The sequence below is a fragment of the Pholcus phalangioides genome, unplaced genomic scaffold (assembly GCF_987345545.1).
Source record: "Pholcus phalangioides strain wild (caught in Gottingen) unplaced genomic scaffold, Ppha-v1.0 ptg000015l_1, whole genome shotgun sequence".
NCBI lineage: Eukaryota > Metazoa > Arthropoda > Arachnida > Araneae > Pholcidae > Pholcus > Pholcus phalangioides.
The window spans coordinates 43,254,023-43,268,042 of record NW_028301608.1 but is presented as its reverse complement, the minus strand read 5'-3'; the positions used below and the strand labels follow the sequence as shown (position 1 = coordinate 43,268,042).

The 14,020-nt window shown below is 37.3% G+C and overlaps 1 protein-coding gene and 1 long non-coding RNA gene across 2 annotated transcripts; one reads left to right on the top strand and one right to left on the bottom strand.

Moving 5' to 3' along the window:
• Positions 1-1,591: 1,591 nt before the first annotated feature.
• Positions 1,592-8,440, bottom strand: LOC149076062 (uncharacterized). Its single transcript, XR_016194203.1, has 3 exons — positions 8,411-8,440; positions 6,376-6,512; positions 1,592-1,729 (listed from the first exon to the last, which is right to left on the bottom strand). It is a non-coding gene; the product is annotated as an uncharacterized LOC149076062 (long non-coding RNA).
• A 1,533-nt stretch (positions 8,441-9,973) lies between these two features.
• Positions 9,974-11,191, top strand: LOC149076061 (F-box/LRR-repeat protein 6-like). The gene has a single exon (XM_089242173.1). The coding sequence runs from the start codon at positions 9,974-9,976 to the stop codon at positions 11,189-11,191; it is 1,218 nt and encodes a 405-aa protein (XP_089098299.1).
• Positions 11,192-14,020: the final 2,829 nt, after the last annotated feature.

Sequence of the window (14,020 nt, the reverse complement as noted above, 5' to 3'; positions counted from 1 at the left end):
TAGGTATGGTTTCAATTTAAAAAAAGCTCAAAATATGTTCAAAAATCATCAAAGTTTTGAGAGTAAAAATACAGTGTGTCACAAAATAAGAAATCTGATTTTCTATTTGTTCACTCTGCCCTAAAAAACCCAATTAGAGAAAGTTGTTGCGCTGTCTCTTCTGAGCCAACAAAAAACTTCACGTTTCCAAGTGAATTTCACTATTTGAATTTAAAAAATCGGAGAAATTTTGGGGAAGAACCTTGGGGGGGGAGGTGTACAGTCGAATCCCATTTTAACGAATGCCGTTATAGTGCAAAAAAATCTCGTTTTAACGAACACTTCTGTAATCCCCCCAGATAAGTTTACATAGGAACAATGTAAGAATCTCAGAAATTCCTTTACAACGAAATTCCGTTTTAATGAAGTGATTTCACCGGTCTCTTGGAGTTCGTTATAACGGGATTCGACTGTATATGTTACGGTAAATATGATAAATGTGGTTATTATGTATACTTACCAAGCATTTTGATAAGTTTGCTTAATTTTCCTAAATTTACCACTTTTACCGGCGATTATGCATAATACCCAAGCGTCGCATCGTTGGTAAACATGGTAAATCGTACTACATGATATACTGTAAATGATAATTCATGCATGTGTTGTATCATTATACCGGTTTCGATCGTGAAATTGGTTATAATTATATCGGGGTCCGACTACATTCATCACACATACTAGAATCATTTGGATTTTTTTTTCATATTTTTCAAATTCACCAACTACATTAAGGTATTATGCATAATCACCGATAAAGGCGATAAATTACCAGTATTTATCAAATTTACCTGCTACACTTTATTATGCGTAATCGTCGGTAACTTGATAATTTTTTCAGTAATTATCAAATTTACCACCGACGCTTGGGTATTATACATATTTTACATTGTTTACATAGTTTACATTGCTCTTTCTTACATTTTCTCCGATTTTCGAATTCAAATATCCCAGCGAATATTATACTTGGAAACGTTTAAAATTATTTTTCTTGTTGGCTTGTGACAGGGCAACAACATTTCAACAGTTTTTTTGGGGAACAGGGTGACCAAATAAAAATTTAAATTTTTTTTATTTTATTTTATTTTGTGACACACTGTACTTTTACCGTTATTACTACTTCACCAATCACCAACTCTGGCCATATCGCTATATTGCAATTTACTGCCATTAGTGAGATGGGTTGGAAGTGAAGGCGCTGTGTATCGGTGGTCGCCTCGAGTTCGTTAGAGAAAATATCTTACCTATATCCTTACTGTTATTACTGGTACAGGGTGATTTTTAAACACATTTTGAGCATTTTTCAAACTGGAACCATACCTATACTGCAAACGGATGATGAGATAAAAGGCCGCGTTATAGGACTTACGGAACACCCTGTGTAATGCCAATGTACAGAACGCGTTTCTGTCGCTGTAAAGCTTAGAATGATGACATAATTTTGAAATTATGAGAAGGAATCGACGATAAATATAACAATTTTTTTTTTAAAATCCAATCTTTATTGATCGCAAAGCATTTCCCGTCATTTCCTTAAGCAATCGGGGCATTATTATCTTCGTTCACCAACATAAACACTCATTAGATGTATAGAGGCAGCCATTAGTGGTTTTTTTCTGATCGTTGCAATATAGCCAGCAATGAGGACAAGCTCCTGCTGGTTTAACTGCACCACCCTTGCGTTCCGATGAATCTGAATACAAAAATAATTTTTTTTCACAGGTAATTAATGGGATAATACGTGGGGTCTAGTCAAAAAAAAAAAAAAAATAGATTCAGAATTACGTGATTAAAAAAAATCAAAAAAATGCAGATGAATACACAGCAAGGTAATCAGTGGATATTTTACATCAACAATCATAAATAAGAATTTCTTTTTTCTCTTTTGAATGTCGTTAGGGGTCGTTCAGGTATTACGTAAGCAAATTTTTAGCCATTTTTGACCCCCCTTTGTCAGAAAAATTTCATCATCAGCTCTGCCCCTCTGAATCCTAACGCATATTGGTGGGATCAGAGACGTACACGAGGGTGGGGCATGGGAGGGTGTGGCTCGTGTCCCCCCTCGACGATCAAAAATTTGTTTTTAATGCGAAAAAAAGTTTTAATTGAAATTTCGGAAGAAAATACCTTTATATGTTATTATAATGAATTTATGTTAATTTCAATGTTATTTGAAGGCTATGAACTCAAAATTTATCTTTAATAAATTCATTGCGACCCACCCTCTAAGCCAAATGATAAATTGCATAAACGCCCTTGACCCGCGGACCAAATATGGCCCTGAGGTTTACCTGATGTGGCCTGCCTTCCTCAAACCCAATTTTATAAAAATGAACTAAGCGGCACATTTACAGATAGCTTAAGTGTCCCGTGGTGCAATTCCAGAACATTTAAGCGGCCTGTAGCACATTTTCAGATCACTGAAATGACCCGGGACACAGTTCCAGAACACTTAAGCGATCCGTGACACATTTAGAGATCCCTTGAGCGACATGCGACGTAGTTTTAAAGCACTTAAGTGGCCCCAGTGCGGTTCTACATCACTCAAGATATCCGCGGCACATTCTCAGATTACTTAAGTGTATGTGTGATCCGCGGCATATAATTACGGATCACTTGAGTGATGCGTAGCACAGTTCCAGAGCACTTAAACGGCCCGGGCACATTTCCGGATCACTTGGAGCCGTTAATCATAAAGTGGCTCTGTAGGGCACTTATCAATGTGGGGGGGGGAATGTTACTTCAAGTGCCCACAAATTATCGAAAGGTTTTTCTCGTTTTTGGCGCACCGAGTAAGATGCCATTAAGAGTATTTCATATTTTCATAAAGGGTGGTTGAGGACGTAAGCATTACTCATACCCCATCGATGCCGATGTAATACTTGAATGGCTCCTTATCAAAAGAACGATTCTTGTCTTTAGTTGTTGGTATATTGCTATCCTCTGATGGTGTTACGATAGTTGCAAATGAAACAACTGGGAACTCGCATTCCGATAGATTATAGTTAAAACAGAAGTTTACTTTTACCATCATACAGTGCGGGGTGCACATTTTGACCTTTAAAGACCGGACACACCCCGCTTCCCATCTCAGACAGATATCGAAGCGTTTCCGGAGGATGGGTGTATTCAGAGAGGTGCACACTAGGGTGGATCTAAAAATCGAAATGTGGATAAAAGAATCGGCTTGGGGTGCAAAAGTTGTCTTTTAAGCATACTAGCGTAAATGCAAAATTTTTTAAATTTCAAATAATCAATTAATTTCTGCCGGTGCCACAAGACACTTAAATATTTGCCAAAAATTGATTTTTATCCAAATTTTGAATAAAAAATTAAAAAATGAGTAAAATACTCAATTTCACCGGGAAAATATTATAGGCAGAGAATGAAAAATCATTTATTGTTTTTATTATTAAATATATCTAAAATTATTTAGTATAATAAAAGTTGGAAGCCATATTAAAACTTGGAAGGAATAGTAAAAATATTCATGCCATACCCAAGCAGTTGAAAGATGCATTCGCCTAGTGTTTGAGGCGTCGGGAATTGTGTGCGGAGAAAACACACGGCTTCATATTGAATAGGATAAAATCAAGAAGCCATATCTAACATTTTAATACCAAAAAGCATAACAACATTTAGAAACATGTAAATCTTCAATTTAATAGAATTAAAAAAGCTGTTATGTAGCCTAAGTACAATTTTTATAAGTTTTATGATTTATTGCTTTTGATTTTTAAATTGATATTTGATGCACTATTATAAAATTATTATTATTTATAAGTTTATTCTTTAATATCTGAATACAAAATTTATAAACATTTTTCATTAATTTACAATTTTTAATACATTTTCATAAAAGTGTGAATTTTTAACTATTTTTTGGGGCGCTTGAGGCACCGGAAAATATTAATGGATTTAAATAAAAAAAATTATGCAAACTAATATGCCCAAGACAAAACTTTCCCACCCCACGTCAAAAGTAATTTCAAAAAAAAAATTTTTATAAATTTTCATGAAATATCAATTTTTAACTATTTTTAGGGCGCTTGGAGCACCGGAAGATATGAGTGGATTTCAATAAAAAAATTATGCAACATGTATGTATCCAAGACACGACTTTCCCACCTCAAGCCAAAAATAATAAAAAAAAAACATAATTCCTATACTTTTCGATCCACCCTAGTGCACACTACACAACCTCCGTTCCGCAGGCCGAATGCGGGCCACCGAGAGGTTTCATCCGGCCCATGAAAATATTCCGGTTGAAAAGTATCACAACATGACAAATGCCTTGGCTGATCATATTTCTAGGACCGTCTTTTAAACTTTTTCCTGGGGGGGGGGGGGGAAATCGCTTCCAGAGGACACCTCCCCCTAAATGACGGGCCTGCATACTTCCTTCCTAAAAATACGGAAAATCATGAACACGGACATATCGCCAATTACAGCCAAAAAAGTTGCCGAACCCGATTAAAGTAGTCAATTAACACCAAAAAAATTGTCAAAAGGTAATTAAAGTTGCCAACTGTAGCTAAAAAAGATTGTCTAAGGCATTAATTTTATAAGCCACGGGTTCATAAAAGACAAAATTTCAACGCTATAAAAAGCAATTGCAGTCACAAGGAAATGGAAAAGCTTCGTTTCAACACGTAGAATTTGGTATGGAAATGTGACTCGAGATGAATAATCAATAGAAAAAAATCTAATTATTTTGAATATGTCAATTCATAACATAATTAGTTTGATTAAAAGTTTGAATCGTTGTTATTATTTTACTGTCTCCAATAGTCACACCTTCGTCACAAGCTACCATTTTTTTACATTCTTCATTGAAGCTTTTTTACGCGTAACAATTTCGATAAAATTTTAAAATTACTCAAAAAATATTGATCAGTTTTATTGATCAACATGTAGTCTAATTCTAACGACAGGTTATAAAAAAACGATGGCGCAGTGAACATTACGCACTGTATGCACCTTATCTCAAAAAACTTGGCTTCACATTGAAGAACAAATTTCCACATTTTGGTAAAAAAAGTCTTGATTTTGGGGAAACAATTTTTCAGAGAGAAATTTGGCCAACACTTTACAAATCTGGCACAATGAATTCCCCAATATAGCTGGCGAAGCTAATAAGTAATAACAAGATTATAACCTAACTCTACAGTGAAGAGCAGTGTTTCCCAAAGTGGGCAATATCGCCGCCGATGGACGATGTAAAGGTTCGGGGGGGGGGGGGGAGCTATAGAAGATACCGGTATAACTTAGGATTGTATGGGTTCGCTTGAATTGAGGGGCGATGACAGAAAAATTTCTCTGAAGAAAGGGGTGATGGAACAAAAAGTTTGGGAAACTTTGAGAGTGATGAAATCCTTTGTGCAGAGCAGTGTTTCCCAAAGTAGGCAATATTGTCGCCTGGTGGGTGATGAAATGGTCTTGGGGGGAGGGGGTGATAGAAGCTACGAGTATAGCATAGGATCTCATGGTATCGCTTGAGTCGGAGGGCGATGAGAGAAAAAAAATTCTGTAGGGGGCGATGTAATGAAAAGTTTGGGAACAAAGGTGTAGAGCAGAGGCCTTTTTCGCAACCTTTTCCCAGTCGCTAACACTGCCTTTACCCATCATCAAAAAGAAGAGCACCCTTACAGCAAGTTTAACATACGAATGTATGAAATGACGGTTATTTCAATCCTTGAATACAATTCCTTGAATATAATTCCTCTAAGATGTTTAATTGGAACCTTGATCAAATGCTCGCAAGCACGAAATCAGACACGAGCATCGAGCACTCTGCGTACTTCAGGGAGCACCGTGGTGCTCGCGAGTAACGGGTTGAAGATGTCTGGTGTAGAGTCTACACGAAGGAAAAAGCGCCAATCGTGGAAGAAGACGATCGAACTTGGCTTCTAACGGGATTGAATATTCCAGTTCATTTGCAAAAAGGGCAACCTATAAAGGGCAACCTAAACCTATTTTAGGCAAAAATTTACTTTCGTTGAGTGATTGTCGTTTACAAAACTTCAAAACGTTATAACTCCCGAAATATTCGTCTGATCTCAGGAAAACACTTTTCTGTATTATTTTTTCAACAAGAAATCACGTGTGCAATTCATTGGGCGGTTTATATACAAGTTTCTGGCCCGTGAGCGGCAGGATTACCGCACATCTGGCTCTCGGACTGGAAAAGGTATGAATGTGCACCCCTGATATATGTAGTGATTTTAATGCTCGATCTTTAGATGAAATACCAATAATTTCGTTAAGAATTTGTTTTCATTCTTAATAAATAAATGAGATGAAGTAAAGAAACTCTGAATAAATTATTATTTTTTTTACATGGAACATGTCGATGAAGGCTCTTGTAAAGCGATGACTGCATTTCGAAACATTCGATATCAAACACACTGAAGTCGGCCAACAGCAGTTGCAGGAAAGCGAGACACGGGCGAGTTTTCATGGCGAATATCTCACACCTTTGAAAGTATATAGAGAGCACTTGTAAAATAACCAGTAAATACAGTAAAACCTCTGATTTGCGGACACACCGGTGAGACAAAAAAATTCTTCGTAAAAGAGGGGTGACCGTTAATTAGGGGTATGAAATGCATACTTTTACTATACAAAGGCAATTATTATTTGGCCGTAAAAGAAGGATGACCGCATCTGAGGGGTGTCCATTAAGAGGCGTTTTACTGTATGCACAGTATAAATTTAATTGATTTACACCTAATGCAGTATTAAGTGTAGATTAAGAATCGATAGTATTGTTGATATATTTTTTTTTCATCTAGAGAAAATATACGATAGTACAAGTCAGTAGTGGTATAGCTTATCTATACCGTTACCTGCAGAAAAATGTCCTATAACTATTTGGCAGGTTTTTCCTACTAGGTTCCTACTAGGTCAATACACAGGTTGTCCCAAATTATTTGCAGAGTGAATATCTCAAAAACAATCTCTTTCAATTACAAAAAGTTTACAAACGACGTACGGTTACTTAAGGGGGATCCCATACCTTTTTAAACATCGTGTAAAACTATGCTCTAGTAAAAATGCCATTAAAAATTACTATTTAACTATCGATTTACTTCAAATATTTTACGCATGTTTTTCATTGTACCTGTTATCCTCTGCTGATATAAAGTTTTATATATATCTTGAATGCTTAATCTAACAGCTTGCGTGCATGATAAAATAGCATTGCATCAATATAATTGGATAAAAATTGGTTCAAAATAAAGTAAACTGTTCATTCAGTTCATCAAATGAAGCAAAAGTTTGAAATTTCATTTATTCAATCGCATTCAAAATTAAATTTTAATTTCAAAATTTGAAATTTTATGTTAAATAAGACTGAGTGAATGAAATCTCAATCTGTTGCTTCATTTCATTAACTGAACAGTTTCCTTTATATATATTTTGAATCAATATATTTATCCAATTACATTGATGTAATGCCATTTTATCAAGCATGCATATTGTTTTTAATGCATTATTTTAAAAATTTGTAAAAAATTAAGAAATAGACATATGTGTAAAACTCTATATTGACATAGGATAACACATACAATCAAAAATATGTGTAAGTTGAATTAATTATTTTTTTTTGGGCATCAGGAGAGACAGGGCAACAGCTTTGCAATTGGTTTCTTTAGCACAGGGTGACGTTTAAAAAGTTAGCATTTTTGTTTTAATAACCGTACAACCCCTACACGTTATTTGGATACCTTTTCTAATTGGAAGAATACTTCTAAGATCGTTTCGTCAGTAAAATTCCGGGTCTAATAAAATATTAATATCAATTGAAAGTTTAATTTCGATGACCTTTCCACGATGACAAAAATCAATTATAGTCAAACCTCGTTAATGAGTCACTCTTGGGAGAGCAAAAATATGACTTAGTAAGCGGAGTGACTTGTTAAACGGAGTAAGCCATAGCTGTGCCATTTCCTACCCGAGGACAATTGGGACTTCCAAAAAGTGACCCGTTAAGCGGAGTGACGTGTTAACCGGGTGACGCATTAACGAGGTTTGACTGTATTTTCAATAATCTGCGTGTACACTTTTGTTCATGTTTCTTATTTCACGTATAAGATCACCCTAAAAATCACTGGATAATCTTTGGAAATAATTCATTATATTTTGTTTATATAACGCACAGGTTTCAATGTGGCTTTTGTGTACTGCCTATACATTATTATTAAAATTAATTTTCATTTTATCTCAAAAAATAGACGTGATGGAAATTTTTAATTATTTTTCCAGTAATTATCATCCAAAAAACTATAAAGAAATCATTAATTGTTTTTAAGAAAGCTTTTTCATAACAGACCTGTGTAATTTACCCTGATATATCAGCTGAACAACTCACCTGAAAGTTGATTCGAAATGTTTTGTGTGACACGCGTATCTTTTGTTCTCATAGATATACGCGTTATTATATAGCGTTACTGAGAAAATCAATTATAGCAGCTGTTCAACTATTCAGTGTTCTTTTCTTTGAATCGAGCAAAAGAAAAAGCGTTGTTTTTCTTTCAAAATCATTACTATGTAACCATGGATCTTATTGTACGACAAAATTTATTTTTCGTACGTGCCACTGTTACGCGCTGTAAATGTGATAAATCCGGAATCACCCAACATGTTAGTGAGTTTGACAAATTTCCCTATTCCCGAGATACCCCATGTTTGTTAGGGAAATGGCCGGTGTCGCCTTCAGGCGATGTGGTCTGTGTGCCTTCTGGCTCGGGTTTGAACCCCCACCGACGCCACAGTGGTGGTCTCCCCGTTTAAAAGTTTTGCCACAGAGAGCAACTGGACTACAACGGTTCAAATATTCAATTATATACTTCACTCATAGTTCGAAAAATGGATGACAGATGGCAGCACTATAACAGGCATTACACAGAAACGCACTTCACGTTCGATTCACAAAACGTACAAATACACATTCCAACATTTGCCGATTCGTTCGATGCTTGGAGATTCCATAGGGGAGTATGAACGCGATGCATGTACAGTAAAGTTAGTAAGTAGCAGCTCAAGAATCTCTGGCTGTGAGTGGATTCCTACGACCCTGAAAGCCCATGCGAATCAATTTTGGGTCAGGACCCAAAATTGGGCCCCTGGCTGTTAAGGGGTTTGAACGACCCATCTCGGTAGCCCTCTGTAACCCAAGTGTGGGTCATTGTCAATGCCACGTATTTATAATCCCAATTTTATAGTAGGGATCCGGAAATTTTACCCCTGGTCCGTTTCGCCCCCGGTACATTCCCCCCAGAAATTTCACCTGCCCTGACCGTATGAGTGACTGACTCTATGAGTAATCAAAGGATTGAGTGAGTGACCGTATGAGCAAATAATTGTGAGGACTGTATGGTTGAGTAAATGGACATATGAATGATCAAGCGAGCAACTGCATGAGTGAGTGACCATTTATCACTTGGTCACTCATACGGTCATGCTCTTGGCCACTCATAGGGTCACCCATTTGGTCATTCATGTGGTCATTTATTTGGTCACTCATACAGGCAGGCAAAATGTCGGGGTGAAATGTACCGGGGACGAAACGTCGGAAGCGAAATGTCGGGTTAAAGTTTCCGTAAACCATTTTCGTATTTTTATCGATCAAATATGGCCACTCAAATCATGATGAAATAACCTATGTGATTGCACCTGATAACATTTTTTCATTTAAAAAGAGGTCTTGAAAACGTTAACCTCGGGGTTATAACGACGGAATTTCGCAGAACCAAGTTTGAGTGCACTATATCACGAGAGTGCAATCCACAAAGATTCTAGTCGTTATAGAGACCTTGATATATCATGCCAAAACGGATTATTTTTTGAAAAATCGAACATAACGATATATGTCATCGGTTGATGTAGAAAGGCTTAGAGTTCGATAAGTTATTCGCAGCATTGGATTACGTTCATGGAGTGCTCACAGTCAAATGTCGAAACAAAAACCATGAACTCGATCAACGATCTACCAGAAGAAATTCTCGTGCGGATACTCTCCCTGTACATCGAATCTGAAGGACATCGAAGGTTTTTGAAGAATATACCGCTGGTCTGTAAAAGATGGTACGATCTTCATTCGGGTCCATCGTTGTGGAAAGATATCAACTCTACCATGCCACTTTTGCCGTTGAAAAAATTGAACGAGTTGGGTGAAATGGGAGTGCTCTCGCACGCTCGAAGTCTCCAGTTCAACTACGGCGTGTATCCCCCAGAGGACGATGAGTTCATCAAGCTGATGCATCACTGCCACCAGCTAGAAAAACTGAGAGTTGCGGGCATCTATCACCTGACCAAGCGTTCGATGGAGGTATTGGCAGAAAAGTGTCCGAAAATTGAAAGCTTGGACTTAAGGCCTTCCAACAAGAACCTGGAGGATGTCATGGGGCCTTTCCTGATTGTTCGTGGCCAAAATTTGAAGGAGTTAAAGCTGTGCTATGCATGTTCCTTCCAGGACTACTTCATATTCACCATCGCTCATCATTGCCAGTCGCTGGTGAAACTGGTGCTTCTAAGCGCGGGTGGGTCACTCCAGTTTCCAATCGACGAGATCGCCATAGGATGCCCGAATCTGCGAGAACTGTTGATGGTGTCCTGCTTCCTAGTTCCAACGGAAACCAGAGATCACAATGGGTTCGAACATATGGTGTCCTTCACTGCTGTGGGAACGAACTTCAATAAGATTGGTCTGCATTCATTGCTGAAGAGCTCGACGGAACTGGAATGTCTGGAGATACATGGCGGCGAAGACATCATTCTAGACGGCATATCGATGATCCCGTCAACTAAAGTGAAAGTTCTCGAACTCATTCATATAGATCTCGATTTTGGCCTTATGGCGAACATTGGTCCCTTGAAATGCTTGGAAGAGGCTGTGCGCAAATGGAAATTTACCCTGACGAGTCTTCGCCTCTCTACAATGGGCTGTGACGCAACCAACATTTTTGAAATTTATCTGGAGAGAAATCTGAGGCCAAAGCTTGAAGAACTTTATCTGAGGCACTGCAAAGTGAGTAAACAAGTTCTAAAGAATGTGTTGCGCGGGTGCAAGAATTTGCAGCACGTCGACCTTCTAGTTCCGGAGAGGATTTGGCTCAATGGTCGTGACAGAGTAGAGCGTTTCTGCGCTTAAGGCAGGTCATCAACTTTTACGAGTATTGAATGTGTTGTTTATTTCTTTTATCATTCGCGTTAGAACATTTTTTATTTCTTTATATTTACCATTGATTATTAGAATATATAACAATTTTACTTGGACTATGTTCGGAATTGCAGCATAAGTGTTCATAATGATGATGAGATAGTTCGAATTTTCTAACTGCTTCTATCATTTAACAAAATAAATAAGAGGCAGTAAAACTTTTTTATGGTTACGTTACATTGTGAACTCATTATAAAACTTTTAATGTGCACGCTGTTGTGGATATCTACTGAATTGCAGAATTATCGCGTGAACAAAATAAAGAATTCGCTCACAGCAAAAAAAAGTCTTTGACTTTCCTTTGCGTTCTTTTTTTCCTTCATTATCAACTATTGATTTGTAGAATAAACGGTCATATGATACTGTTTTATTCACGTCGAGTTTACCGTGTGAAAATTTGAATGAATTATCTCTCATTCTGTCTGTTATCTGTCTCTTGACTATGTCATTATTCTGATATAATATTGATAAATCTGGCCTTAATGAGGATTGATTATTTACGGATAGCTTCTCACGAAAACAGAAACGCTCCGCATTGGCATTTTATCCCTTTAAGTGGCATAGCTGGAGTGACTAAACCCCCAAGGAAATTCCATATATATTTTTTAATCAGGGAAGCTTTCTTCCAATTTTTCATCAAGCGAAAACTAAGGGATATAGAGAAAAGTGTTCAGTTGAAAAATCAACTTTACAAAATATCTGGGCTTATCAATGATAACATAACAGGACTTTAAGGAAGCGAGATATTTCGTCAATGGTGCTTAAAGGGTTAAGTTATTAATGATTTTTTTCAAAGGTATTTTATTATTTTTTTAAGTATTTTTTGACATTTCTATTTTGTAAGCGTGTGTATGTGTGTCACACATAAACCACCCTTTAAAAATGTTAAAATCTCAGCTGATTGTTAAAACTCTCTCAGAGCACAAATTTCTCGCCGAGTACTTCACCGTCATCCTCCAACACAAGTTCAAAACTCTTCATACTTGTGTGTGGCGAGCAAATATCTATATAAGCAATGTACTTGGTAAATTTACTAAATACCCCCAAAAATGCTGTTTTCTAGATTGCAACTCCGATTGAGCACTCATTTCATGTTCATGGCTATCGCTATCATTTTCGGTCGAGAAACAAATTGAATGATTGCGTCTGTAATGGCCCTCATTCGCGAATAAGATGGAACAACTAGGCGTTAATCACATCTCAAATTTTATAGGCTACTAATATACTGTGAAATCAAGCAGCATAGATATGTTTAGCAAACGATATCCAAAATGGTGGGTACATCCAATGACGTATTTACGGGGGAGGTTGCTTATAGTGGGCTATATCCCAGGGTGGCAAGTTCAGAGGGGCGGTAAATTTGAGGGATGTGAGCGAGCGAGAAAATTAGTGGAATGGGACGAAGGCGAAAAATTTGTGTAGCCCGCCACAGATTTGCGTTTGCCCAGACAGTTAGAGACTATGTCAGTGAGTGACCAAATGACTGACATAGAGTGTGTGTGTAAGCATGTAATTAATCATCAAATTAGTGACCTAAAAAGTGGGAGTTTAGGTCAGTGAGCGACAAGGTAGGTCTCTGAGTAACCTACAGAGTGTCTGAGCATGGGGCTGAACAAAAGTGTGATTTGAGTGTGCAAGCATGTGAATAACCAAAAGAATGACCTAGAGAGTGTTCGAGCATGGTACTGACTAAAATAGTAACCTAGAGAGAGGGGGGGGCATCAGGTCAACGAGCATCTAAAGAGTGACCTCGAGTGTGTGTAAGCATATGAGTGAAAAAAACACGTGAGACCGAAAGAGGGACAAAAACAGTATGAAAAAAACATGTGAGTGAGCTAAAGAGTGTGTGAACATGTGAGTGAGCTAAAGAGTGTGTGAACATGTGAGTGAGCTAAAGAGTGTGTGAACATGTGAGTGAGCTAAAGAGTGTGTGAACATGTGAGTGACCAAAACAGTGTATGATCATGTGAGTGATCGTTGTGGCGTTGTATTTGTATTTGATCAAAACAGTGTATGAGCATGTAAGTGATGAAAACAGTGTATGAGCATGTAAGTGATGAAAACAGTGTATGAGCATGTAAGTGATGAAAACAGTGTATGAGCATGTAAGTGATGAAAACAGTGTATGAGCATGTAAGTGATGAAAACAGTGTATGAGCATGTAAGTGATGAAAACAGTATATGAGCATGTGAGTGACCAAAACAGTATATGAGCATGTGAGTGACCAAAACAGTGTTAAAACATGTGAGACCAAAAGAGTGACCTAGAGAGTGTGTGAACATGTGAGCGAGCAAAACAGTGTATGAGCATGTGAGTGATCAAAACTGTGACTTGGATGCATTAGTGTATTTACTGGAGTGGTCAGGGCGGTGAATTCGGCCAATTCTTGGATTGAGTAGTCAAGAAAATTAGAATAGAATAAGAAAAGGGCGGCAAAACCGTAAATTCGCCTCTGGGTGTATCAGTAACTCAAATAAATGAGTTGACCGACAATGTCTCCTGTCGGGCAGAATCAAAACTGTTTGGAAATTTTCATTAGAACAGCCACTGGGTAACGTTGAATCTTTTTTCGGTATCGGTGCAAACTAACCTCAGATTTCGGAATGTCAGAATATTTGTGGAGAGATCTTTAGGTACCTTTACAATCCTTAGAACGAATTTCAAAACGATTTCCGAAGACTCGACTCAATAAATATACTATTTCTGACTCTGAAAATAGGATCTGAATGTTATTTATTCATGGATCAAATCTATATTCT

What these genes read in the sequence shown, in the direction of transcription:
- LOC149076061 (XM_089242173.1), top strand. Translation starts at nt 9,974, where the DNA reads ATGGAGTGCTCACAGTCAAATGTCGAAACAAAAACCATGAACTCGATC.